Genomic DNA, 24,884 nt, shown 5'->3' with positions numbered 1-24,884 from the left:
CTTCTTATATTTAAAAAAGAACTGATTTCATAATATGGCATTTTGATTATGTTGGACAGACTGAAATGCAACCTGGAAGTATTTAAATTATGTGTGCAGTTAATTCAAGCAGTGCAGTAGACTTTTGACATGAAATGTTTAATATCCTTAGAATTCACTATTTGCAAGCAACCTTGAAAGTCCATGGCATTTAGAAATTTGAGCAGATATGAACCACACATACATGCAGATGAAGATTCACGAAGCTACTGTAAGCTTAGCTTATCCCCAGTAGGAGTACCAAAAAGCAGCTTGGATGATCTACTCCACTAGTGGGAACAAGAATTCTTCTGCAGTAATGTATTCTGCTCCCAGGGATGTGTGCAGTAAGTTTAGCTCTTCTCCAAAATGTGATTTGAGAGATATGGAACTTAATCCCTGTACAATAGGAGCCACAGAAACAGCTAACATTTTCCATCAATTACTTTGCGATCAGGCACTGTACTTAATACTCACAAGAGGGGTCGGATGCTAGGCTACATGTACCCCTTGCACAAGAGCCTTGGGGCAGTGGGGCACAGTGGTTGACAGAGTAGTCTCTGGAGTCTGGGACACTTGGATTTGTGTGTGAATTCTGTCTCTTTATATTTATGTGACATTGGGCAATAAATTGTGACATTTAACTTCCTGAAATCTCAGTTCTCTCATCTGTAAAATGGAGTCAGAAGTAGTGGCTACTTCATAAGGTTGCCAAAAGCATTAAAAAAGGTAAGAAAGAGTTTACAAAGAACCCTAGCCCTATATTCAAATAGTTATTAACAGCCTAATGTAAATCCTTGAACTTTTCTGAATGCTTTATTGCATGTTATAGGAAAAATTATAAAATATAGAGTTTAGGAATTAGGGAATTTGGGGAGGAGGGGTATTAGAATATACAATTCTTAAAGGACAGAAAAAAACTTCCAAGTTTAACATGTGCCTGACCTGAACAAAATAACTCTTCATAAAATATTATGATTTATAGGTTTGTTATGACTCAATTTCCACTTCAAATATGTTAACTGGATTGGGGGAGCAACACTGAGGAAAAGATGAGAATGTTCAGTTTTTACTTTTAAAAAAAAAGCATGGAGACTTGGTCCCATCCGTGTAGCTTTTGGTTTTGTTTTTAATTTTTATTTTATATTGGAGTATAGTTGATTAACAATGTTGTGTCAGTTTCAGGTGTACAGCAAAGTGATTCAGTTATATGTAAAAGTGTACCTATTCTTTTTAAAATTCTTTTCCCATTTAGGTTATTACAGAATACTGAGCAGAATTCCCTATTCTATACAGTAGATCCTTGTTGGCTATCGATTTTAAATATAGCAGTGTGTACATGTAAATCCCAAATTCCCAATCTATTCCTTCCCACTTCCTTCCTCCCCTTAGTAACCATAAGTTCGTTCTCTAAGTCTGTAAGTCTGTTTCTGTCTTGTAAGTTCATCTGTATCATTTTTAAAAAAGATCCTGCATATAAGTGATATCATATGGTATTTGTCTTTCTCTGTCTGACTTACTTAGTATGATCATCTCCAGGTCCACCCATGTTGCTGCAAATGGCATCATTTCCTTCTTTTTAACGGCTGAGTAATTTTCAATGCAGCTTTTCTAGATTTTCTTTTTGCTGCATGATTTGAATCAAGACCCTGGAATTGACAAAGTTCTATTACATTTGTTTCAACTCAAGACATCTGTGTAAGTTTTCCCAGATCACATCTAACAAACAGCTGCAACTAGAGCCAATCAAGAAACAGCCTCAGAAAGAAGGCTATGTTTTTTCAGAGTTCCAAGTGATTTCACCACTGGAGCATGTCAAGGCACAGCCATTCCAGATTTCCTCTGTCTCATATCCTATCATCCAATACGTCAGCCCCATATCTAACAACTTCCTCCCACCTCCACTGCCTCTATTCTGCTCATAGTACTAATCCCTTGCTGGACTACTGGAACATCTTTTTATCTGTTCTCCCATCTTCTCCTCTTGTCACTCTACTAGTTTCCATACAGCTGCAGAGTGACTCTTTCAAAATGCAAGATCACATGGTGCCTTTGCTCAAGGCCTTCCATCCATTCAAATATCTGAGTAAAATACAAAACCTTTGCACCCAGCCCTCAATTTCACCTGTGGAGTTTTTCCACTCACTCGTGGTAGTAGTCACACTGGTCTCAGTTCTTCATCAAACATGCCAAGCACATCACTGCCTTGGGGGTCTTTGCCCTTTCTAGTCCACAATCTGGAATGTTCTTCACTTCCTTCAGGTCCCTGCTAATAGTCATCTTCAGGGAGGAGCCCTTTTCTACTACACACGCCCTACATTTTCTCTATCTCACTACGCTGCTTTACTTTGCTCTACAGCACAGCGTCCCACCTTACGTATTATACATTTATCTCACTCTTTGTCTTTCCCACCAGAATGTACGCCCCATGAAAGCAGGAAGTGTATCTGTTTGGTTCACAGTTATACTGCCAGCAAATGTCAGTACATGGTAACCACCTAGCAAACATCTGTGGCTTGATGAAGCTTCTAAGTGGAAGGACTGATTGAGAAAAGCAATTTACTCAAGGCTGAAACTAAGGCAGTCTCTGCTTCACTGATGATCGCATTCATGATTCTGAATGTGAGAGTTTGTCCCTTACTTTCAAACCTTGCATTTTCTAACAGACGCAGCATCCTAGCCTGCACAGGGTGCTGCTACCAGAGGTAACCAAGTCAAGAGGATGAAGCAGAGAATAGAGATTCCCTTCTGCAGGTCATCAGTTATGGCCTCAGTGACATACTTCAATTTGTCAGCAAGAACCAGCTCCCTCTCTCACATTCTCTGTAACCAAGAACAAGGGTAACTGCACGCTTGTGAGACGGATGCAGGGAAGAAATGGCAGTGGAGTTAGAGGCATTAACTCAGGAACATCCTGACACAGTTAGTTCAATTGCTCAGGAATCTCCAGACAGCAAGGTCTTTCTGCTCAGGAGAAATGGAAGTTCTCCACTTTAGTTCTTCTCAGATTTACAATTTCTCCTTAGGAATTAAATAAGCACAATGACTGTTTATTGATACAAGAGGTACCTGTTTAGGGTCCTGCAGCCGTGTTGGTAACATCCCTGGCTGCACTTATCACTTCTTTCATTCTTTAGGCAGCATCTGTTTGTTGGATACCTGCTCTATGCTAGGTACTCAGCTACCTGCTGGGGTGGTTAGGAACCAATTAGACATGGTCCTTTTCCTAAAAGAATTGTTAATCTAGCAGGAAAAACAACACATAGTCGTAGAGCTGGATGTATGCAAATCAAAAGCAAACAGGGTTCTCATCACAAGAAAAAATTTTGGTTTTCTATTTCTTTAATTGTGTCTCTATGTGAGATGATGGATGCTCACTTAACTTATTGTGATAATCACTTCAGGAAGTATGTATTTTATATCATTATGCTGTGCATCTTAAACTTATACAGTGCTATATGCCAATTATATCTCAAAACAGGAAGAAAAAAACCAAAAACATGTACACAATGCTGTATGTAAATTATATCTCAGTAAAGTTGGGAAAAAAGATTTTTAAAAACTTTGAGATAATAAATATTTGTTTTTTGTTTTGTTTTGTTTTAAGTAAATAAGTTTCCATAACAGTGAAAAACACAAGGAACTACTCCCGCTTAGGGCCATGATGTTTGCTCTGAAAGCTGAACAATTAGAAATGAAAGGAAGGGGTACAGTGGGGAGCCTGTCAGGAAAGGTACAACATAAGCACAGGCCCAGGGTGGAGGGTGCATATCACTTTCAACAAAGGGAAGGTGGCCTGAGTGGCCTATGCTGTGCAGGACGTGGGGGAGGACAGAAGATGTGCCTGGAGGCTGAAGAGGGGGGCCAGATCCTGCAGGCCTTGTAGGCTTCCTTGAAATGTTGGTCTTTAACCTGAGAACAAGAGGAAATCTCTGAATGGCCTCAGGCAGGGAAACTGCATGATCTGATTTGCATTTTCAGAAGTTCACTCTGGCTGCTGTGTGCAGAAAGTATGAAGGAGGACCAGGCAGAGGAAAGTGGCCTCTTGGGAAGGCACTGCGTTTCCCCAGACTACAGAGTATGTGTCTTGCACTGGGACTTTTATGGTAGAAATGGGGGATTAGAAAGAAGAGCAGGCAGATTGACTGAGAGACAAAGCAGTGGAAGAAATGATCCAGTCTGGAGGCTCTGAAAACAGCTGTACTGACTTTGCATCTCATTTTCCAGATTCATTCTCTTTGCTGCAATGCATATTTTGCCCCCACTTTACATCCACTCCACCCCCACCTGGACCACATTCCTTTGGTGCTGAGCTGCTATAATCTGCATTCCATTTCTCCAGAAGGCTTGGGAATGAGGTACAGCAGGTGTGCTCTGATCAGCTCAGCTCACACTCAGAGCTGCTTCTCCCTGCAGCCCTGAGCTCACCCTCAGAGGAGATGAGTTAGCTGGATTCTGGAGATGAAGAAAAGTGACTAAAATTTCTAAAACTTCAGTTCTGGTGGTGATATTTCCTATAGTAGCTGATACTATAGTTCACAAAGCATCATTGTTGACTTGTTAAATTCTCTCAATCAACAAACTCTGGTGCAAATTCACCTAGTTTTTATTAAATGTTACAAACATCGTGTGGGAAAAAAAACTCAAAATTTCACTTGTTAAGGCAATTATGAATATTCAAATTATTTTTTCCTATTCACATTTTGCTAATATTTTATTTTCACTTTATCTTTGTTGAAGATTGTTTTAAAAATATAACATTATATAATAGGTTTGATACCTTCCATTCACTTCATCACATTAATCTCTGAATAGCACGTACCAAACTGGGAGAAAATGGCACATATAAGAAAAAAACATAAAAGTTGGTGGAAAACTGAATATAAAATAATGAAACTCTACAGTCAAAGAACTAAAGCTACCATCATTAACTGACAGATTGATAATTCCATGTATTTATGCACTCTTCATTCAAAATCATCTGATATCTGATTCCTATATGATTTACACTAATGGCAACTTAGAGACCCATCAGAGGTTCCCAATGGGGATCAAACATGCCCTGGAAGGACTGTGAGGTTGCATTTGGTGGAAGTCAGTCCCTTGATGTGAAGAAGTAGGCAAGAAGTAGGCAAGGCATCAAGATCATTATTTCAGTTCAGTTGAAACTGGTTGCATTGATTATGTATTTAATTGAGGTATGGTATTCCATTAAATAAAGAAATCTCTGACTAAAAGTATGAACAACAACCAAAAACACCCCACAAATTTATCTAAACCAGCTCTCTCTTGAGGATTTCCACTTCCAGTCATGAAGAAGAAGCCCGTAAAAGACCTACTTTCCTGCTGAAAAGAATTTCCTTGAAAGCATGGGGCAGCGGTCAAGGGAATTAAAACTTGCACTCAATTGAAAAGAGATGCTCTTTGAGGGGGGCCCAACTTTCTGCATTTCACTTTTTCTCCCAGGGATTTGATAATTCTTAGTGTGGAAGGAGAAACTGAGATGCCAGGTAGAAGGTAGCTGCTGAGGGGAAGATAATTCTTTTAGAATCTCATAGGCTGGGGAGGCAACAACTGGTCAAGACAGACAAAGGAGCAAAGGCTCAGAACTAAGGTCCCACAGAGAAGGGAGATTCAAAGACTGGTATTTTATCACAAGTTTTCTCCCACAGTTTTTGTCTATTAATTTACAAATAGCACCAGTCAAAAAGTACATTGAAGGCACACAAAAGCAAATCAAAGTTTACACCCATCTCACGATGATGGGAAAACAAAAATTGGAATACATGTTTCATAGATGAGATGGGATACTAAATAATACATGTAATTCTCTGTTGGCATCTGGGAAACAATTCCATAGGACTAGGGTAAATGAAAGGTAGACTGTAAACTAGCTGCAAATCACTTCAATCCTTGATTGGGTTGAGATGCTTTGTCTCTCTGCTGCCCTTCAGAGGACAGGACAAATTCTCCCTGGAGAGAGAAAACATGATCCAGACTGCTACGATCTAAACATCTGTGTCCCCCCAAACTCATACATTGAAATCCTAATGTCTGGTGTGATGGTAGGAGGTGAGGTCTTAGGAGCTTCTTAGGTCATGAAAGTGGAGTCTTTATAAATGGGATTACTGTTCTTATAAATGGGACTCCACAGAGATCCCACTCCCCTCTCACCTTGTAAGAAAACAGTGAGAAGGTGCCAGCTGTGAACCAAGAAGAGGGCCTTCACCAGAATATACCTATTCTGGAGCCTTGATCTTGGACTTCCCAGCCTCCAGAATTGTGAGAAATAGATTTCGGGAGTTTATAGGCCATCAAGTTTGTGGTACTTTGTTATAGCAGCCTGAATAGATGAAGACACAGGCCGTCTATATTTTTGCATAAAAATGTTTGCCATTCAATCAAAAATTACCCGGTGTACCAAAAATAAATAAATAAAAATGAAGATAACATCGAATGATAAAAATGTCACCATAATAAAGTATCCATTTTGAAAGCCTCATAGGGCTCCGTAATCTTTTACTTAAACAAGAGCAAATTCAATTACATGAAACAGCACATTCCAGTCACCAGGCAAACACCAGAGGTAAATTATAACTAAGAGTCTTAACTCCATTTGGAATGTCTGACCACTGACAGCGTTTAAGCCTCACTCTTCCCCCTTTCCCTCTTGCTCCACAACTAGGCAAACTGATAGGAAAGCCCACCTTTTTTTGATGCCAGTAGAGAATTTTGAAGAAACATTCAAACTCAAGCACCTACATGGAAATCTTGATTCCAGCCCCACAGCCTGATAAAAACCCAAAACACTTGTTCTGCCCTTTGCTGAAGTCATTGTGGACTGGCTTGGGCACCTGCTTGACTCTGCCTAGAAAGTCCTATTATGTGAGTAATAAAGCTGTTCATACCCTCTTGGTGGCTGCTGTTGTATCACCAGTCTTGAAATTAAAGTTGATTTGGAGGGACAGGGAAAGTTACCCTCCTTGGGGCTGCCACAAAACAGAAAAAAAATTGATCCAAATACTGGAGTGCTTTGACTTTGGATTTTAAAAATTACTCTGATTAATATAGTTTTTAAAGGATAATGAATTATACCAGAGAACTGGAATCACTTAAAAAGAAAAAAATGAATCCATTAGAAATTCTTAAATAAAAATTGAACTCAGTAGATCAGTTTCAAGCATATTGGACACAGATGGAGACAGGATGAGTGAGCTAAAAATTAGGTCAGTAGAAAATAACCAGACATGAGTATAGCTTAGGAAGAAATTTATAGCTTTAAATGCACATATTGCTAAAATAAGAAGGGCTAAAAATCAATGATATGATTATCCATTTCAAAAGTTAGAAAAAGGACAGTAAGTTATACCAGAAGAAAGCAGAAAAAGAAATACAAAGATTGAAGCATAAATAAAATTTAAAAAAAATAAAATAAAATCTACAAAGCTGAAAGTTGTGTTTCAGAAAGATTATTAAATTGATCTACCTTTTACAAAACTAATCAATAAAAAAGAGAGAAGACACCAATTAGCCATATGAGGAAAGAAAGAAAAAAAGCAAGCAAGCAAGCTTAGCACAGATTCTCACACATTAAAAAAAGAAGAAGAAGAAGAAGAAGAAGAAGAAGAAGAAGAAGAAGAAGAAGACATGGGCAATTTTATGCCAAAAATTTAGAAAATTAAATGAAAATAACAACTTTCTAGACTACAACTTACCAAAGCTGACCAAAAAAGAAACAGAAAATTTACATAGTCTTATGTTTAAAAAAAGTTGAATCTGTAATTTTTTAAATCTCCCTCAAATAAATACCAAGGCTCAGATTGGTGTATCAGTGAATTCCTCCAAATATTTAAAAAAATATATAATGCCAATTTTACACATTCTTTCACTTTCAGAAAACAGAAAAAAAGAATAATTTCCTACTCATTTTTTGAGGGAAAGTATAATTTTGATGCCCTGAAGGAGAATAAAGGAGGCAAGAATAACACAATTGTCTCAAAATGTGCAGAAATTTTGTTTGATATAATTCCATATGTATTTATGATTTTTAAAAATCTTAGCAGAGTAAGAGAAGACAACTAAATTAATCTAATAAAAGTATCTGCAAGAAATCTAGAACAAACAATATAATTAGTAGTAAAATAATTTAATTTTCTCACTGAGATCTAAAAGTAACAGAAATATCTATTAAGACAATATCAAACTGAGCACCTGGCTAGTGCAATAATGTGAGGAAAAAATAAGATACAAAGATTGGAAAAGAATAAATGCAACTGTCATAATTTGCAGACAACATGATTGTGTACATAGAACAACCTAAAGAATACAGTCAAAATTTGGCATTAGTACATTAATTTATCAAGTTAATGGATATGAAAATCAATATATCCACCAAATTTTTCATATTATGAACACAGAAACTAAGGCCCAGAAAAGTGCCCAAGTCCATACAGACACTTTCAAGTTGGAAAAAGGCTGACTCTCAGACCAGCACTCAAGTTTTCTTCTATGCATTAGCGATGAAGCACTTGTTTGAAGTACATAAGCTACAGAAATGTTTTCAACTCCTGTTCACCTCTAATCAAACAGAGGCCAGTGCACACCCTAGACTGGCACTTCCTGGGCATCAGGACATTCTAAAATGCTGCAGGCTGCAGTGACCATGCAGGGGAAAGGAAAGGAACAATTAAGGGAAGCAAATCAGCAATTGTCTGGAATGTGGGGTCTGAGTGACCTGAACCTTCTGCTCTGGTACAAGTTGTGGATCAAGGATCACCCAAGTGGCTGGATTCCCCTACAGTGAAACCTACAGATGGGATGAGGGGAAATGGTGGGCGGGTCCAGGGTCTATCACAGGAGAGGGGAGAAAGAGCAGATGAGAGGATATCATACAATTTTAAACTCATGTTCCTTTCTTCATCCAAAACGCCTACAATACATCATTAACTAATGTTCTCTATGAATTCTGCAATCACCATGTAAATAGTGTGATTATATATACGGGATGATGTATCTGTATGTTAAAACTATTATTTTAGTACATATGAATATTTTAAATGTTTGTAGCACTCATTCAATATTCTTTCTTTCCTCCTCTTCCTCCATTTTTCCCTCTACCCCGCTCCTTCTTCATCCACTCTTTCTCAAAACATAGAAGCGGTCAGAACTTCCAAGGCCAACTTCGGAAAGACTCTAGATTCCTTAGTGGCCTAAGGAACTCTTGAAATCTGTAGATGGAATACGAGGGATGATGGGGTACTTGTCAGAATGACTACCTTGATATTATAAGTATGACCCTATTTTTAGCTCTAGTCTGGTGTCACCTCAAGAAACTGGCGCTATGGTAGGAAATTTAATGGTTTCATTATGGTAGCCTCAGCTTTTGCACACTCAACCTGTCAACTGCTGTCATGGGTGATGGCTCAGCCTGTGTCCTAGCAGACCGGGGACCTCCTCTAGATTTGATGTAGGGCTTCCTACTGGCTGAGTGTTCACTTCCAGAGGCAACAGCAGTGCTGGATTGACCACGGAGTGAACCAAGCCATGCTTAGGGCATGATTAAACTGGAGCAAAACCCCATCACTCACTGCAAGAAAAATGGAGAGCATTTCATATTTGATGAATTGTTCAGAATTTAATTTTGTCATCCAAAGAAAACAGAAAGTAACTAATTTAATTTTTAGCTTGTATTTGAGTTGTCTGTAGTTTTGAGTAACTTTATTTTATTTTTGAGTTAAAGTGGGGATATACCAGAGTTTTGTTGCTGGTTTTCTTGTTTGTTTGTTTGTTTGCTTCTCAGTATTCAGAGCCTGGAAAGTTTTCACCTGACCCTGATAACCATTTTCTAACTGAGCCAGGACCTTACCCTCCTGGACTCTTTGTCTCTAGCACACACATTTCCTGCTTAACATCTCTATTTTCTATTTAGCCCCACATCATTCAATCTAACCTTTGCCAAACTGTTGGTTTTCAACTCCTAGATTTAGGCAGTCTGGTTATCATTTCAATTTTATTTTGTTTCCCTTAGACAATATTTTTCTCAACATCACACAGCAGAATTTTGCATTTATAAAGCAACTCCCACAGATGTCTCTAACACAGAGAATATATCAATACTTAGGACCTTAAACTTACACTCTTACTACTGCCCTGAGATCCTTCACTAGGAGTCCAAACATCTCTTTTAGGGAGGAGGGATTGATTTTTACATGCACATAACGTGGCCAGCTAACCCAGGTTTAGGTGGTGGAGTGGAGATGGGGATGAGGGGGAAGAAAAATAAACAGTGTTTAAATCTCCATTTGGCAGTTTTAATTCTACTACCTCCAATCAAAGCTAGTCTTCAGCACCTTGGAGAGTCCATTCTACTGCTCTGTTTCAGCCTTTGCTTATTGTTCAGGAAAATTTGCCGACATGTTTCAGAACATGTTTAGAATTGTGTAATAGAGGGAGGAGAGATTACTGAAAACCTGTTTCCTTTGCAAGAGATAGAGTCATCGGAAGATGAAAGATCCAGGAAAACCATGGGAGGATGGTCTGCTGAAATTCCAAGAGCCATATGTAGAGATTAAACCCACTGACAAATTCTAGTCTTGGGCCTCTCCTGACTTACCTCCACCAGCTTGTTGGCGTGCTCACGAAAAACCTGGGCATATTCCTTCACTTCCTTCTCATTTCCACTTTTTGCAGCCTCAATGAGAACTAGCAAAGGGACGTTGGTTTCCAAGAAAGAATCAGATATGTGATCCATCACTGCTTTCCGAAGCTACAATAAAAACAAAAACAGAAACACATATGATTAGGGAACAGAGAAACTGTCTATTTGAGTGTATTATTCGTTTAGCCATATGAATTAAATCACTGCCCAGGAGTAGATTTCCTAAAGTCCCAGCTCTCATTATCCATGGAAATAAAGTTCCAACTCTTTTTAAAATTTTTCTGGTGCTTATCATGTCAAAGGAAAACAAAGAGTTATGACTGGCGAATGGTTCTCAATTAACTGTATTATATGTCAACTTGAAAGTTACATACATGACCTATAGCTCAATACGTTATAGGCTCTCCTTATCAAAGTTCTGCTCTCATCCTTCATCGGCCAAGTGTCTCCCTTCAGGTTTTGAATCCTGATTCAGCTCAAGAACTCCAGCTCTTTAGAAAAAAGGAGAAATGGAGGCATCAATTAACAGGTGGGGAGAACTTTAGATGAATTGGGTCTTGAAGCCACCCTAAAACCTTATCACTCTGCAGTCTTCTGCCCTTTCTAGATCCATTGTTTGTATTTGACGGAAATGTAAACATGAAACATCTTACAATCTCAAAAACGTGTCTGCCCAGGTGCTATGATGATATAGTTGCTGTGCTCCAGAAAGAAGTACTGACAATTATTCTTCAAAGTAAGTTAGAACAAACATACCCAAATTTCTAACAATGCATAATTATACATCATTCCCACATTGCTAAAAAGGGAAGCAGGGCAGCTTCATGAAAATGAAATGAAACTGTTCTGAACAATTACCTTAGTGCTGCTTTGTTCAAAATTGTCAGAATGTATACAGGGAGGAAACACCTCAAATACAAATAAACACAAGAGAAGATGGTAAACAATGTATATATTTTCCAAACAAATATTCCTATTCAGGAGTATTCAGGCAAATCTTTTGATAGGGTGATACAAACACATCTATCATTGGTCAGAAGAAGGAGAACGTTGCACAAATCTCAGTTCCTCTTTGCACTAATTACCATCAGGTACCCATGTGTGTATGTGTAGCTTAGTTTAACTCTGGATTAAGTTGGACATTTCACCATATAAAATATAACAAAGCCTCTGAAAAGTTAACATTAATTAGTTACTCATTTAGCAAGGTGGTTAAATTTCGGCTCAAGAATGTTTTTGTCGGTGAGCTCATATATTCTGGGTATATATGATGTGCCAGACCACTAAGATCAAGCAAGATCTTTACATGATATATCACCTAATCCCCATGGCAACACTATGAGTTAAGGACTAGTGTCGTACCAGTTTTTCAAATGAAGAACAAGGGACTTGGAAAAGTTAAATAACTTGCCTGTCACCATAAGGTGGCAAGTAGCAGAAGCCACTGTGAGAAACTCTGAAGGGGACAGTGCAGTGGACACTTGAAACTGACCTGGCTTGGCTCTCTTCCAAGACAGAGACCCTCGTGAAGGAGAAACTACTGGGAGCATAATCGAAATTGAACTGGATGGGGGCAACAGAGATAAAAGAAAGGGAAGGTCCAGATAAAGTAGGGGCAATGGTCAGAGCCAGGCTATCTCACAATCAAGCCAGTGTATCTTTTTTTTAATCTTAGTAAATTTTTATTTTGCTATAATATATATAACATAAAGATTTCTATTTTACCCATTTTAAATGTACAACTCAGTGTCCTTAATTACATTCAAAATGTTGTGCAACCACCACCACTATATAGTTCCAAAACATTTCTATCACCCCAAATAGAAACTATAAACATTAAGCAAAAATTCCCCATGCTCCCATCCTAGCAGCCCCTGATAAATCTACTCTCTGTCTCTATGAATTTGCCTGTTCTAGATCATTCCTACAAGTGAAATCATACAAAATTTGTCATTTTGTGTCTAAGCCACTGTATTTTTAAATATTACACAAAAATAACAAAAGTGAGAGCTCTGTGAAGCTAGAAGAGCTATCTGTTCTCCTAGCCTCTGCCTAAACTTTCAGGAAGACTGAGTTCACATAAAAATTAGCAACTTGAAATTATCAAGGTCAAAACTCACATAAAGTTATTATAAGAAAAATATATCATCTCTACACAAACTGAAAGCATGCCAGAAAGATATGCCTGTAAAACAAATTGAAACTGTAATCTACTATTCCAAACACATTAAAATACACTAAAAAATGATGCAACATATGAAAGAACATAAATTAGAAAAAGAAGTGATTATAGGATGAAGTCATAAAACTCAGAAAAGAATTATAAATAAAAGAAAGATAAATTGAAGAAGACTAAACAAGAATGTGCAAACACAATAGCAAATGCCTCAAGAAAAATAAAAAAAGAAAAGAAGGAAAAAAATTTTAAATCCAAAATAAATTTTTAAAAAAGAGATTTTAAAAATTTGAGAAAAGGTGACAAATACTGAAGATAGGCAAAGAAAGTTCAATATATGGCTACCACGGTGTCCCTAAAGAAGAAAATCAAAGCAAAACAAAAAGAATACTAAGAATTGTAACTCAAGAAAATTTTCCTTAATATATGTATAATTTTTAATTAAAGTATTATATAAATATATAATTATGTATACAATTATTTATTTAATATAATTATTAAAATATTTTATACATCAATTATATTGATATATATTTTATATTCTATATAAAATATATATTCTATATAGAAATATATATTTTATATGTATAAACTGTTTTATTAAAAAACATATCATGTACTTAAGAAGAGTGACCTATACTATCAACCAAGAAAACTGGATTCTAATGAAAAAAGGGGCAGATCATTATGTATTTAGACAAATAGAGCATGTAACTTATAAAGGAAAGAAAATTAGATGATTGCCAGACTTCAACAGCAAAGCTTTATGCCAAAAGAATATGAAATACTATATTTAAGATACTCAAGGAAAGAAAATGTGAGCTAAGAGTCTTATAACCAGCAAAAACTGACTTTCAAGGATATAAGCCACAGACAAAATTTGATCAACACGCAAGAACTCAGAAAATATAATTCCTATTAGACATAGGGAATCTGTTAGAGAATGAATTTTACCTGGCAGAATAACTAGGAAAAACATAAGTACTGGCAGTGAGCATTTGATACATACTTATTTCTTTTTTTCATTTCTTTATTGGAGTATAATTGCTTTACACTGCTGTGCCAGTTTCTGCTGTACAACAAAGTGAATCAGCTGTATTTATATATATATCCCCATATCCCCTTCCTCTTGAGCATCCCTCCCACCCTCCCTATCTCACACCTCCCCCTCTAGGTCATCACCTTTCATCGAGCTGATCTCCTTGTGTTATGCAGCAGCTTCTCACTAGCCATCTGTTTTATATTTGGTGGTGTATATACGTCAGTGCTACTCTCTCACCTCATCCCAGCTTCCCCTTCCCGCACCCCCCCGCCTCCCCGCACCTCCCCCCCATCTTCGAGTCCATACTCTACATCTGCATCTTTATTCTTGCCCTGCCACTGGGTTCATCAGTACCATTTTTTTTAGATCCCATATATATGCATTAGCATATGATATATGTTTTTCTCTTTCTGGCTTACTTCACACTGTATGACAGTCTCTAGGTCCATCCACCTCACTACAAATAACTCAATTTCATTCCTTTTTATGGCTGAGTAACATTTTATTGAATATATGTGCCACGTCTTCTTTATCCATTCATCTGTTGATGGGCATTTAGGTTGCTTTCATGTCCTGGCTCTTGTAAATAGTGCTGCAATGAACATCGTGGTACTTGAATCTTTTTGAATTATGGTTTCTCAGGGTATATGCCCAGTAGTGGAATTGCTGTGTCATGCGGTAGTTTTATTTTTAGATTTTTTGAGGAATGTCCATACCATTTTCCATAGTGGCTGTATGAATTTACATTCCCACCAACAGCACAGGAGGGTTCCCTTTTCTCCACACCCTCTCCAACATTTATTGCTTCTAGATATTTTGATGATGGCCATTCTGACCAGTGTGAGGTGATACGTCCTTGTGGCTTTCATATGCATTTCTCTAATGATTAGTGAAGTTGAGCATCTTTTCATGTGTTTGTTGGCCATCTGTATGTCTTCTCTGGAGAAATGTCTGTTTAGGTCTTCCACCCATTTGTGGATTGGGTTGTATGCTTTTTTAATATTGAGCTGTATGAGCTGTTTGTATATTTTGGAGATTAATCCTTTGTCAGTCACTTCATTAGCAAATATTTCTCCCATTTTGAGGATTGTCTTTTTGTCTTGTTTATGGTTTCTTTTCATGTGCAAAATCTTTTTAGTTTCATTAAGTCCCATTTGTTTATTTTTTATTTCATTTCCAGTATTGTAGGAGGTGGGTCAAAAAGAGTCTTGCTTTGATTTATGTCATAGAGTGTTCTGCCTATGTTTTCCTCTAAGAGTTTTATAGTGTCTGGCCTTACATTTAGCTCTTTAATACATTTTGAGTTTATTTTTGTGTATGGTGTTAGAAAGTGTTCTAATTTCATTCTTTTACATATAGCTGTCCAATATTCCCAGCACCACTTATTGAAAAGGCTGTCTTTTCCCCATTGTATATTTTTGTCTTCTTTTTCAAAGATAAGGTGCCCATATGTGTGTGGGTTTAACTCTGGACCCTCTACTCTGTTCCATTGATCTGTATTAAGTTTTTGTGCCAGTACCATACTGTCTTGATCACTGTAGCCTCATCGTATAGTCTGAAGTCAGGGCACCTGATTCTTCCAGCTCTGTCTTTCCTTCTCAAGATTGCTTTGGCTATTCAGGGTCTTTTGCATTTCTGTACAAATTGTAAAATTTCTTGTTCTAGTTCTGTGAAAAATGCCATTGGTAATTTGATAGGGATTTCATTGAATCTGTAGACTTCTTTGGGTAGGATAGTCATTTTCACAGTGTTGATTCTTCCAATCCAAGAACATGGTATGTCTCTGCATCTGTTTGTATTGTCTTTGATTTCTTTCATCAGTGTCTTACAGTTTTCTGCATACAGGTCTTTTGTCACCTTAGATAGGTTTATTCCTAGGTATTTTATTCTTTTTATTGCAATGGTAAATGTGAGTGTTTCCTTAATTTCTCTTTCTGATTTTTCATTGTTAGTGTATAGGAATGCAAGAGATTTCTGTGCATTAATTTTGCATCCTGCTACCTTACTAAATTCATTGATTAGCTCTAGTAGTTTTCTGGTGGCATCTTTAGGATTTTCTATGTATAATATCATGTTATCTGCAAACAGGGACAGTTTTACTTCTTTTCCAATTTGGATTCCTTTTATTTCTTTTTCTTCTCTGACTGCTGTGGCTAAAACTTCCAAAATTATGTCGAATAATAGTGGTGAGAGTGGGCACCCTTGTCTTGTTCCTGTTCTTAGAAGGAATGCTTTCAGTTTTTCACCATTGAGAATGATGTTGGCTGTTGGTTTGTCATATATAGCTTTTATTATGTTGAGGCAGTTTCCTTCTATGCCCACTTTCTGGAGAGTTTTTATCATAAATGGATATTGAATTTTGTCAAAAGCTTTTTCTGCATCTATTGAGATGGTCATATGGTTTTTATCCGTCAATTTGTTAATATGGTGTATCAACACTGATTGGTTTGAGTATATGAAGAATCCTTGCATTCCTGGATAAACCCCACTTGATCATGGTGTATGATCTTTTTAATGTGCTGTTGGATTCTGCTTGCTAGTATTTTGTTGAGGATTTTTGCTTCTATATTCATCAGTGATATTGGCCTGTAATTTTCTTTTTTTGTGACATCTTTGTCTGATTTTGGCATCAGGGTAATTGTGGCCTCATAGAATGAGTTTGGGAGTGTTCCTCCTTCTGCTATATTTTGGAAGAGTTTGAGAAGGATAGGTGTTAGCTCTTCTGTAAATGTTTGATAGAATTTGCCTGTGAAGCCATGTGGCCTGGGGCTTTTGTTTGTTGGGAGATTTTTAATCACAGTTTCAATTTCAGTGCTTGTGATTGGTCTGTTCATATTTTCTATTTCTTCCTGCTTCGGTCTTGGAAGATCGTGCTCTTCTAAGAACACATCCATTTCTTCCAGGTTGTCCAATTTATTGGCATATAGTTGCTTGTAGTAGTCTCTCATGATCCTTTTTATTTTATAGAACTAAGAATTTAGGATAGTCAAATGGGAGAGAGTATAATACAAAATGGATGTATGCTCTGGCATTGAAGATGTAAAATTGAAAAGAGAAAAGGAATAGGATCTTTTTGTAAAAAGATTTTAGCTATTTTATTTAATTTTAATTATAACGATGCTATGAATATTGTTATTCTAACACTACTGTGTTTAAATGTAGAATAAAGCATTCAATTAGTTGTGAAATTTTATTTCTCATCCCTTGCATTTTGCTGAATAGATACGTGTGGTGCAGTCCCCTATGTTATTCTGTCTTCAATATTTTCTGCAAATCACCAAGGGGACCCAGAGAAATATTTCTCACGTTTACTTTTCCATTTTTATCTGGAGGGAATACAGACATGGCCCCAAGGTGACCTGGGAAGCCAAGAGTTGAGGATGGTGGACAATCCCCATTTCCCCCAATCAACCAACACCTGAATGCAAGGAGGAGAGCTCCCCCATGCTCTGTCACTGGCCCAGTATTGTTACATGATTAAGAATGCAATTCTATTTTGTTGGAGCTGCTGTACATTTTAAAGTTTATTAGTTATAGTAATTGGTCTGCTCTAACTTAACTAGAACACATTGAAACAGACCTCTTTTTTTTCCTGCCAATTCTGTCCTCTTTCAGGTTGCCTTTCCTTCCCTTGATCCTTCCTACTTAAAAGGTGGGATACAGGCCAGCACCGTTGCCATTTCCTGCGAGTTTGTTAGAAAAGCAAGCCCCAGGCCCATCCCATACATCCATTTCAATCAGAATGTACATTTTAATAAAAAGCCTTGGTGATTCCTATGCACAATAAAATCTGAGGAGCATTGCCCTAGACAATCTATTGTATCAGTTAAGTTCTTAGTTGTAAGCATTAGAAACTTATTCTGGAAGATTTAAGCAGAAAAATTCTCCCATTAGTTGAAATAAGGAACAGAAATCAGAAATATTAGGACACTGTGTCTTTATGTCATTAGCTTCTGATTCAAAGTCTTTTAGGCAAATGCACCTGATTTTTATCTGGGTAAAATATAGACCCAAACTCTGGGTCATGTGTCAAAATCTAGTTGTAAGCGTGAAGGAGGAAGGTGTTGGGAGGAAAATACTTTGTAAAAACAAGCATTTGGGCCATTTTACCTTCTTATACCAAAATTCATATAATGAAGAATAGCCCAAACATAGGAAGGAATTCAGATGCTGACTCAAAACCAAAAAATGGCCAATAAAAAATAGATCCGGTAGAATAACAATTCAGGTACTCAAGCATGGGTGGAAGGTGGAAAAATAAATATATTTATAGGAGAAAATTAAAGGTGAAGGGTTGTTTAGAAGGAACAAGATCAGAACCCATGGACTGGGACAGGAATGACAAGTATGCTGCCACGTTTCCTTTCTATGCCTACTCCAGACATGACTAATCAATCCAGCAATCTTTTATCCTGAGCTGAAATACCATTTCATAATTCTTCTCAGGACAGCGTTCCAGGTAGCTACTGCCAATCAATCCTATTTCTCCTGCAGAAGGAAAGATTTTTTTCTTTCGTGAACCCTACTTGCAATTTAAGTGTTTCCGAAGGACAACCTTTAGGTGGAATTGTCTCTGTGCTTTTGAGGATCCAGTGCCATTTTGATTTTCAGAAATAAAAGTTAATACCCAAATCTAGGCTGGGCTGATGATATTTAACAAATGGCCGACTGTTTTAACATGTCATTTAGACAGATGTTTAGAAAAATCTTGTTAAGAATAACAGTATTAACTTCTTCACTACAATGATGTAAGATACACCAATCAAGGTCAAATTCAGGGTAGAGGGTGATTTTAAATGGCTCAAAACTTCAAACCTTAAATCCTTCCATGGAAACAGCTGCTCTGGGCTCTTCACAATCACTGACATATTTTACCATATTTCCTTAAGCTTTTGGGTGTAATTGTTATTAAAAATGAAAAATCAAAGCAACAAAGTGTCTGGTCCAGGAGCCATCTAGCCTGGGGGCTTGACAAGAATTGAGCCTCATTAAGTCTGGCAAATTTTAGCCAGTCTGAAGGTCAATTATGGTAATCAGTCAGTGCAGTAATCCACCCAAAGCCACTTTAATAAGCTAAGGTGCTGCCAATGCACACAGTCCACTAGTAATGACAGCACTGCTCATAGTTTGGGCTGGGGGTGGGGGCAGATGTTGGGGGAGCAAAGGCATATCTATGAAGCTTATGTAAGAGTTCTTAGAGAATAATCGCTATTTTTGCTTTATTTTCTTTTCTTTGTGAGCAACACACAAAATCCTTCGGTCATTCTATTCATTATCCTGATGGCACTGACTATGTTCTATGAAGCAAAATCATTTTAATTGGGATACTAGCTTCTTTCCTTAATGAAACCAATTACTTCTTAAAAAAAAAAAAAAGAAAAGAAAAGAAAAGAAAAAAGAAGAAGACCATTTCATCAGGCTTCATGCTTTTCTCCATATACCCCTCTTCCCAGTTCAGGCCCTAGTGGATCAGTTCAAAGCCTAACTATCATCATTAGAAACACCAATGGGCATGGCCCCAAATAACAAACATGTGACAATTTAGTTTAGCCAGATAAACAGTCCATTTCCCCTTGATGTCTCCTCTAGGAGTTCTGATGCAGTCAAGATAAAAGTTGATGTGTATCTTGCTGATGAAGTGAGAAGCACTGAGTAGATAAATGCAGTAGACTTGTTATATGAATGAACCCATTCTATACCCCTCCACAAACCCAAGCCCACTGCCATGTAACTCTGTACTGTCTGCCTTCTCTGGCCCTGGGCTGGACCATGTGGCATGCTTAGGGTCAATGGATGTTGTCCATTATGATGCATGCAGGGGTGGACCTGTTGTTTAGTGGACTTGCTTGGTCTAGTTCTCTGCCATTCTCACGAGATGGATATGCCCAGGCTAGACTGCTTGTCCCAGAAAGCAGGAGACAAACTTGGAATACAACTAAGTCATCTCAGTCATCTCCAACAAGATCATCTTAGGTCAGTGAAGAGCAACAGAACCCATACACACGAGATGGCTTGACCAAGGTGATCACCCCAGACTAGTGAGCAACAAAGGCTATCATTGCATGTCATTGAGATGTTATACTGCACTATTGTGACAATAGGTAACTGATAATATATATATATTTAACTGGAATAAATTTTTGTGGTCACTAAACCATCTTTTTAAGGAGACACCATCAAAATAAATTTCTGATCAATCAGTTGACTAGCTGATGTCATTCAAATTCAGTTCACTGGCCAATTCACTCATCTGAATGATGATTGAAGTGCATACAGAATTCTGGAGGCCTCCGACAAGATAATAAGAGCAAAAAGAAGAAAACCCTAGTAGAGAGGATGGGAAAACAGACCAAAGGGTGGATGGATACCCCAAGAGGGAATCAGTTGCCCCTCCAGTGGCAGAAGTGATGCTGAGTCCTAATGAAGCCCCATTTCAGGAGCTGAAAGGGAACTGCTGGATACTCACTACGAGACTCTGTGACTTCCTGGAGCTTTAGGAGTCTGTAAAGAAAAATAATGGAGGACTCATGGGTCAAGATATGCCTACTGCAAAAACGTGTCAATGGGTCATACTTGCTTTTATGTAACTATCTTATAACATTTTGTCAAAGTGTTTTAAAACAGTAAATGGTCAGATTCTCAACAAAGTCTCAAGTCAACGGTAGTGAGAGTCCTCCCGGAAAGGATTGGGATCCATTTTCCATGCTTTCAGATGGTGGTTATGATATACATGAAAATCTATAAGCCAGGTGGTGACAGAGGTTGGAAGGCATCTGCCTTATTATAGAGAGATCTTTGAAAGGTGCAAATGAAGGTTAGTTCTGTGACAATCTAGCATTCTAGTTTTTTTTTCTCATTCTTAGGAGTTTTAGGATCAAATCATATTCATCCTAAATATATCTACATATTATATAGTCCATGAGCACAGTCATATCCAAAATCGAGAGCCAGAGTCCTAAGCAGCCAGGACCAGGGACACCTTGAACTTGGTATCATCCAGCGAGTGCAGGGACTCATAAATACTGCTTTCATTAGCTCATGAGCCCTGTGATTTGTGTCTCTGATGAATAGGGGCACATTTTTTGACCCCTCCAGTAAACAGGCAATGTAATTCCTCTGTAAATTGACTATTAGAATGGTTTAAATGTCCTTGCCTACAAGTTGAAAGGCATAGTTAACACTTTTTACATAAACTAGAAGACCAAAATTTAGCTATCAATCAAACAGGGCAGAAAGGAATGACTTGACAAAATCATTTGTTAAGTCTGACAGGAGTCAAGAACACAAGGCTTTCTTCCAACTGTTTAAATGTATGTGTGACAAGGGAATATTAATTGCCTAAGACAAGACATTTAAAGGTATTAGCTCAGCACTACTAGTCTATTTTACCCAATTAGGGCTATTCATCAATGTAAATAACTACATTTTCTTCAGCAAAATAAAAGAAATACACTTGATGGATCATGACTATTCTAACAATTCACTTTCTTATTGCATGAGAGGGCAGAGTGATAAAAGGATAGATAAAGTTTAACTCACATACTCAAGAAGAAGAATAAACTGTCTCAAAGATGACCAAAATGGTCTGTCAGTGGGTTGGGACATGAGGAATGTATGATGTGTACTGAGTCACTTTCAAATAGATACTGCAAGAGTGTTTTGCACAAAGTTTAAAAATCTGCAACTATTTGATGAATACGGAACAGTTCTCTGGAAAAGACAGTTCAAGAAAAAATGGCTCTCCCCAGCCAACAAGAATCACAGAAGCTTAAACTTGGATGAGACTTTGACGGCTGTATGCCCAATTTTAATCTAACCAAGGAAAGGACATCTCTGCAAATCTTTTTAACAGATAGACATTCTTTCTTTCTCTAATTTCAGTTTTATTGAGATAAAATTGAGATTGAAATAAAACTGTAAGATATTTAAAGTGCACATTTTGGTGATGTGATATACATATACATTGTAAAAGGAGTCCTCTCATCTGGTTAATTAACATATCCATCACTTCACATACCTTTTTTTGGGGGGGGAGGGTCAGAACTTTAAGTTCTACTCTCTTAGAAAATTTCAATTTTACAATACAGTGTTATCAGCTATAGTCACTTTGTCATTTACATGAAACTCTCAGACTTTATTCATCTCATAGCTTAAAGTTTGGACCTGTTTACCAACCTCACCCCATTGTCCCATCCTCCAGCCCCTTGCAACCACTTTTCTATTTTCCACATTTACCAGTCTGACTTTTTTCTTTAAGATTCCACATATAAGTGATACTATGTAGTATCTATTTTTCTTTATGTCACTTAGCATAATGCCCTCAAGGCTCATCCATATTGTCACAAATGGCAGAATTTCCTTCTTTCTCATGGCTGAACAATATTCCATTGAGTGTGTGTGTGTGTGTGTGTGTGTGTGTGTATTATATATATGTGTGTGTGTGTGTGTGTGTGTATATATATATATCACATCTTCTTTATCCATTCATCTGTTGATGGACACAGGTTGCTTCCATATCTTGACTATTGTCAATAATGTTGCATGGACATGGGACTTCAGATATTTCGTTGTCATTCTGTTTCCATTTCTTTTGGATATATACCCAGAAGTAGAATAGCACATCATACGGTAGTACTATTTTTAATTTATTGAGGAACCTCCGTATTGTTTTCCACAGTGGCTGCATCGATTTATACTCCCACCAACAGTGCACAAGCGTTTTCTTTCCTCCACATCCTCACCAACACTTGTTCTCTCTTGCCATCGTAACAGGTATGAGGTATTATCTCATTGTGGTTTTCATTTGCATTTCCCTGATCATTGGCAATGTTGAGCATGTACTTGTTGGCCATTTGTATGTCTCTTTGGAGAAATGACTATTCGGGTTCTCTGTCCATTTTTAATTAGATTATTTCTTATTTTTTTGCTATTGAGTTGAATGAGTTCCAAAGAGCTGAATTAATTTTTGTACATGGTGTAAGATAGGAGTCCCATTTTATTCTTCTGTATGTGGATATCCAAAGATATTTTTGGATATTAACCCCTTATCAGATATATGACTTGCAAATATTTTCTCCCATTCCATATGTTTCCTTTCCATTTTGTTGATGGTTTCCTTTGCTGTATAGAAGGTTTTAGTTTAATGTAGTCCTGCTTGTTTTTGTTTGTTTGTTTTTGCTTTTGTTGCCTTGCTTTTGGTGTCAAATCCAAAAACTCATTGTGAAGGACACTGCCAAGGAGCTTATCCCCTATGTTTTCTTCTAGGAATTTTATGGTTTCAGGTCTTACGTGCAAGTCTTTAATCCATTTTGAGTTGATTTTTGTACATGGTGTAAGATAGGAGTCCCATTTTATTCTGCTGTATGTGGATATCCAGTTTTGGTAATTATTTATTGAAGAAACTACCCTTTCTTCATACACTCTTCACTCTAGCTGTTCATTCTTGTAAAAGTAATAAAGGGCCCTTAATAATTTGCCTTCGGTTGTGCATGTCAACATCTTTTTCTGATCTCACAGAGGAAAAAAGGATCCATAAAGAAAAATCTACACAAATGCCACATTAGTTTTAAAGATATTTAATGTTAGACCAAAGAAAAGAAATAAGAGTAAATTTTGCACAGTAATAAAATGGGGTAGGTAGTAAAACAATCAGCTCAAAAGAGGCAGGGACATTATTATATGAGTAGTAAGAAGTTCACAGAGAGGAAAAATATGCTTTATCTCTTTCTTTATTTCACCGTCTCTACTCAGTCTAATTAGTGTTCACTCATTTATTCCTTCTATTAGCATTTGAGGAGTTCTGGGTGTACCAAGCACTACGTTTGACCAGGGACACAAAGAAAAATAAGACAAATCATCTGCTCTCACTCACTGCTAGAAACTCCTCTACTCTTTCAATTCCCAATTACTAATAAAGCTACAGTGATCAACTTAATCGCATACTCTTGACTGGCCTCATAAATGATGCTGCTTAGAGGCAAGCATGAGTTCCTCCTGTTCGGTGTGTTGGAGGCTGGCCTAGGGAACACCATAAAAAAGTCCAAATTTGTTAATTTCCTTCACATCCTATTACTAAAGACTTTTTCTCCTGGTTCTCCCAGGATTTCTCCACCTCTCCATCAGAACAGACATACTTCCAAATAGCCAGTTGGTTAGCCCGGAAGCTTTGGCATTTCAAAAGCGTGAACTTTTAGGTAGCATAGGTGAAGGTGGAAAAAAATATTTCTAGTATAAGCACCTTGCTCAGAGCCCTCAACCCACACTAAAAAGCAGGCCGATTTTGCTGTGTATTTGGAAGTTTTACTCAGTTTCTGGCTGCTTATTGCCCTTATATTAATCCTGTGCATGTTCATTTTTATAGCTTGCAGAGAACTTTCCTAGACATTATTTCATTTGACCTTCTTTGTAATGTCATGGTAAGGGTGAAAGATGTGGTTTACAGGTGGGTGAGCATCATTTTCTTTGTTGCATAGATGAGGAAAGGGAGGGTCCCCCGGTTACACACAGAAAATGCCATAGTCAGGTCTTCTGGGTCCAAGAATAGCGCTATTTTACTTAAGGCCCATGTGTTTATAAATCTGGCTATTCAAATTCACAAATTCCAGGTAGAAAAAGATCATCTTGTTTTCCATCCTTCACTCCCACACCTAGTCAACCACTCCCCCGCCAGCTGTATACCCTCTCAGACATGGCTTACCACAAAAGAGGATCTAAGTTTAGATATCTGGATATTTCATTCTGACTATCTATTATTTGCCATTGACTAACTGGCACTGAATGGGCATTAGCTGCTTGAATCCAATGTGAGAGAGTTAAGAGTTGTCTCAGATAAGTTAACTCTAGCAAGGTCCCTTAGGAAGTTTATGAAATACTGCTCAAAGAAAGATTTGTCACCCCCCACCCCCAACCAATTGCATTGGCAATTGGGAGAGATAAGCATTGAATACTGATAGCACACTACCAATAGCACGTTAACAGTAGAAGCCTGTAAA

The 24,884-nt window shown here is 37.5% G+C and overlaps 1 protein-coding gene across 2 annotated transcripts in view; it reads right to left on the bottom strand.

The window, feature by feature from the left end:
* Positions 1–24,884, bottom strand: part of CTNNA2 (catenin alpha 2) — a 1,170,309-nt gene that overhangs the window by 217,754 nt on the left and 927,671 nt on the right. For both annotated transcript variants that reach the window (XM_057742313.1, XM_057742314.1), the window contains exon 9: positions 10,631–10,783. In XM_057742313.1, coding sequence (XP_057598296.1) covers positions 10,631–10,783 — 153 coding nt within the window. The remainder of the gene's footprint in view (positions 1–10,630; positions 10,784–24,884) is intronic.

Source organism: Hippopotamus amphibius, chromosome 7 (assembly GCF_030028045.1).
Source record: "Hippopotamus amphibius kiboko isolate mHipAmp2 chromosome 7, mHipAmp2.hap2, whole genome shotgun sequence".
NCBI lineage: Eukaryota > Metazoa > Chordata > Mammalia > Artiodactyla > Hippopotamidae > Hippopotamus > Hippopotamus amphibius.
Note: the sequence above shows the minus strand (reverse complement) of the source record. Positions and strands in the feature narration are given on the sequence as shown.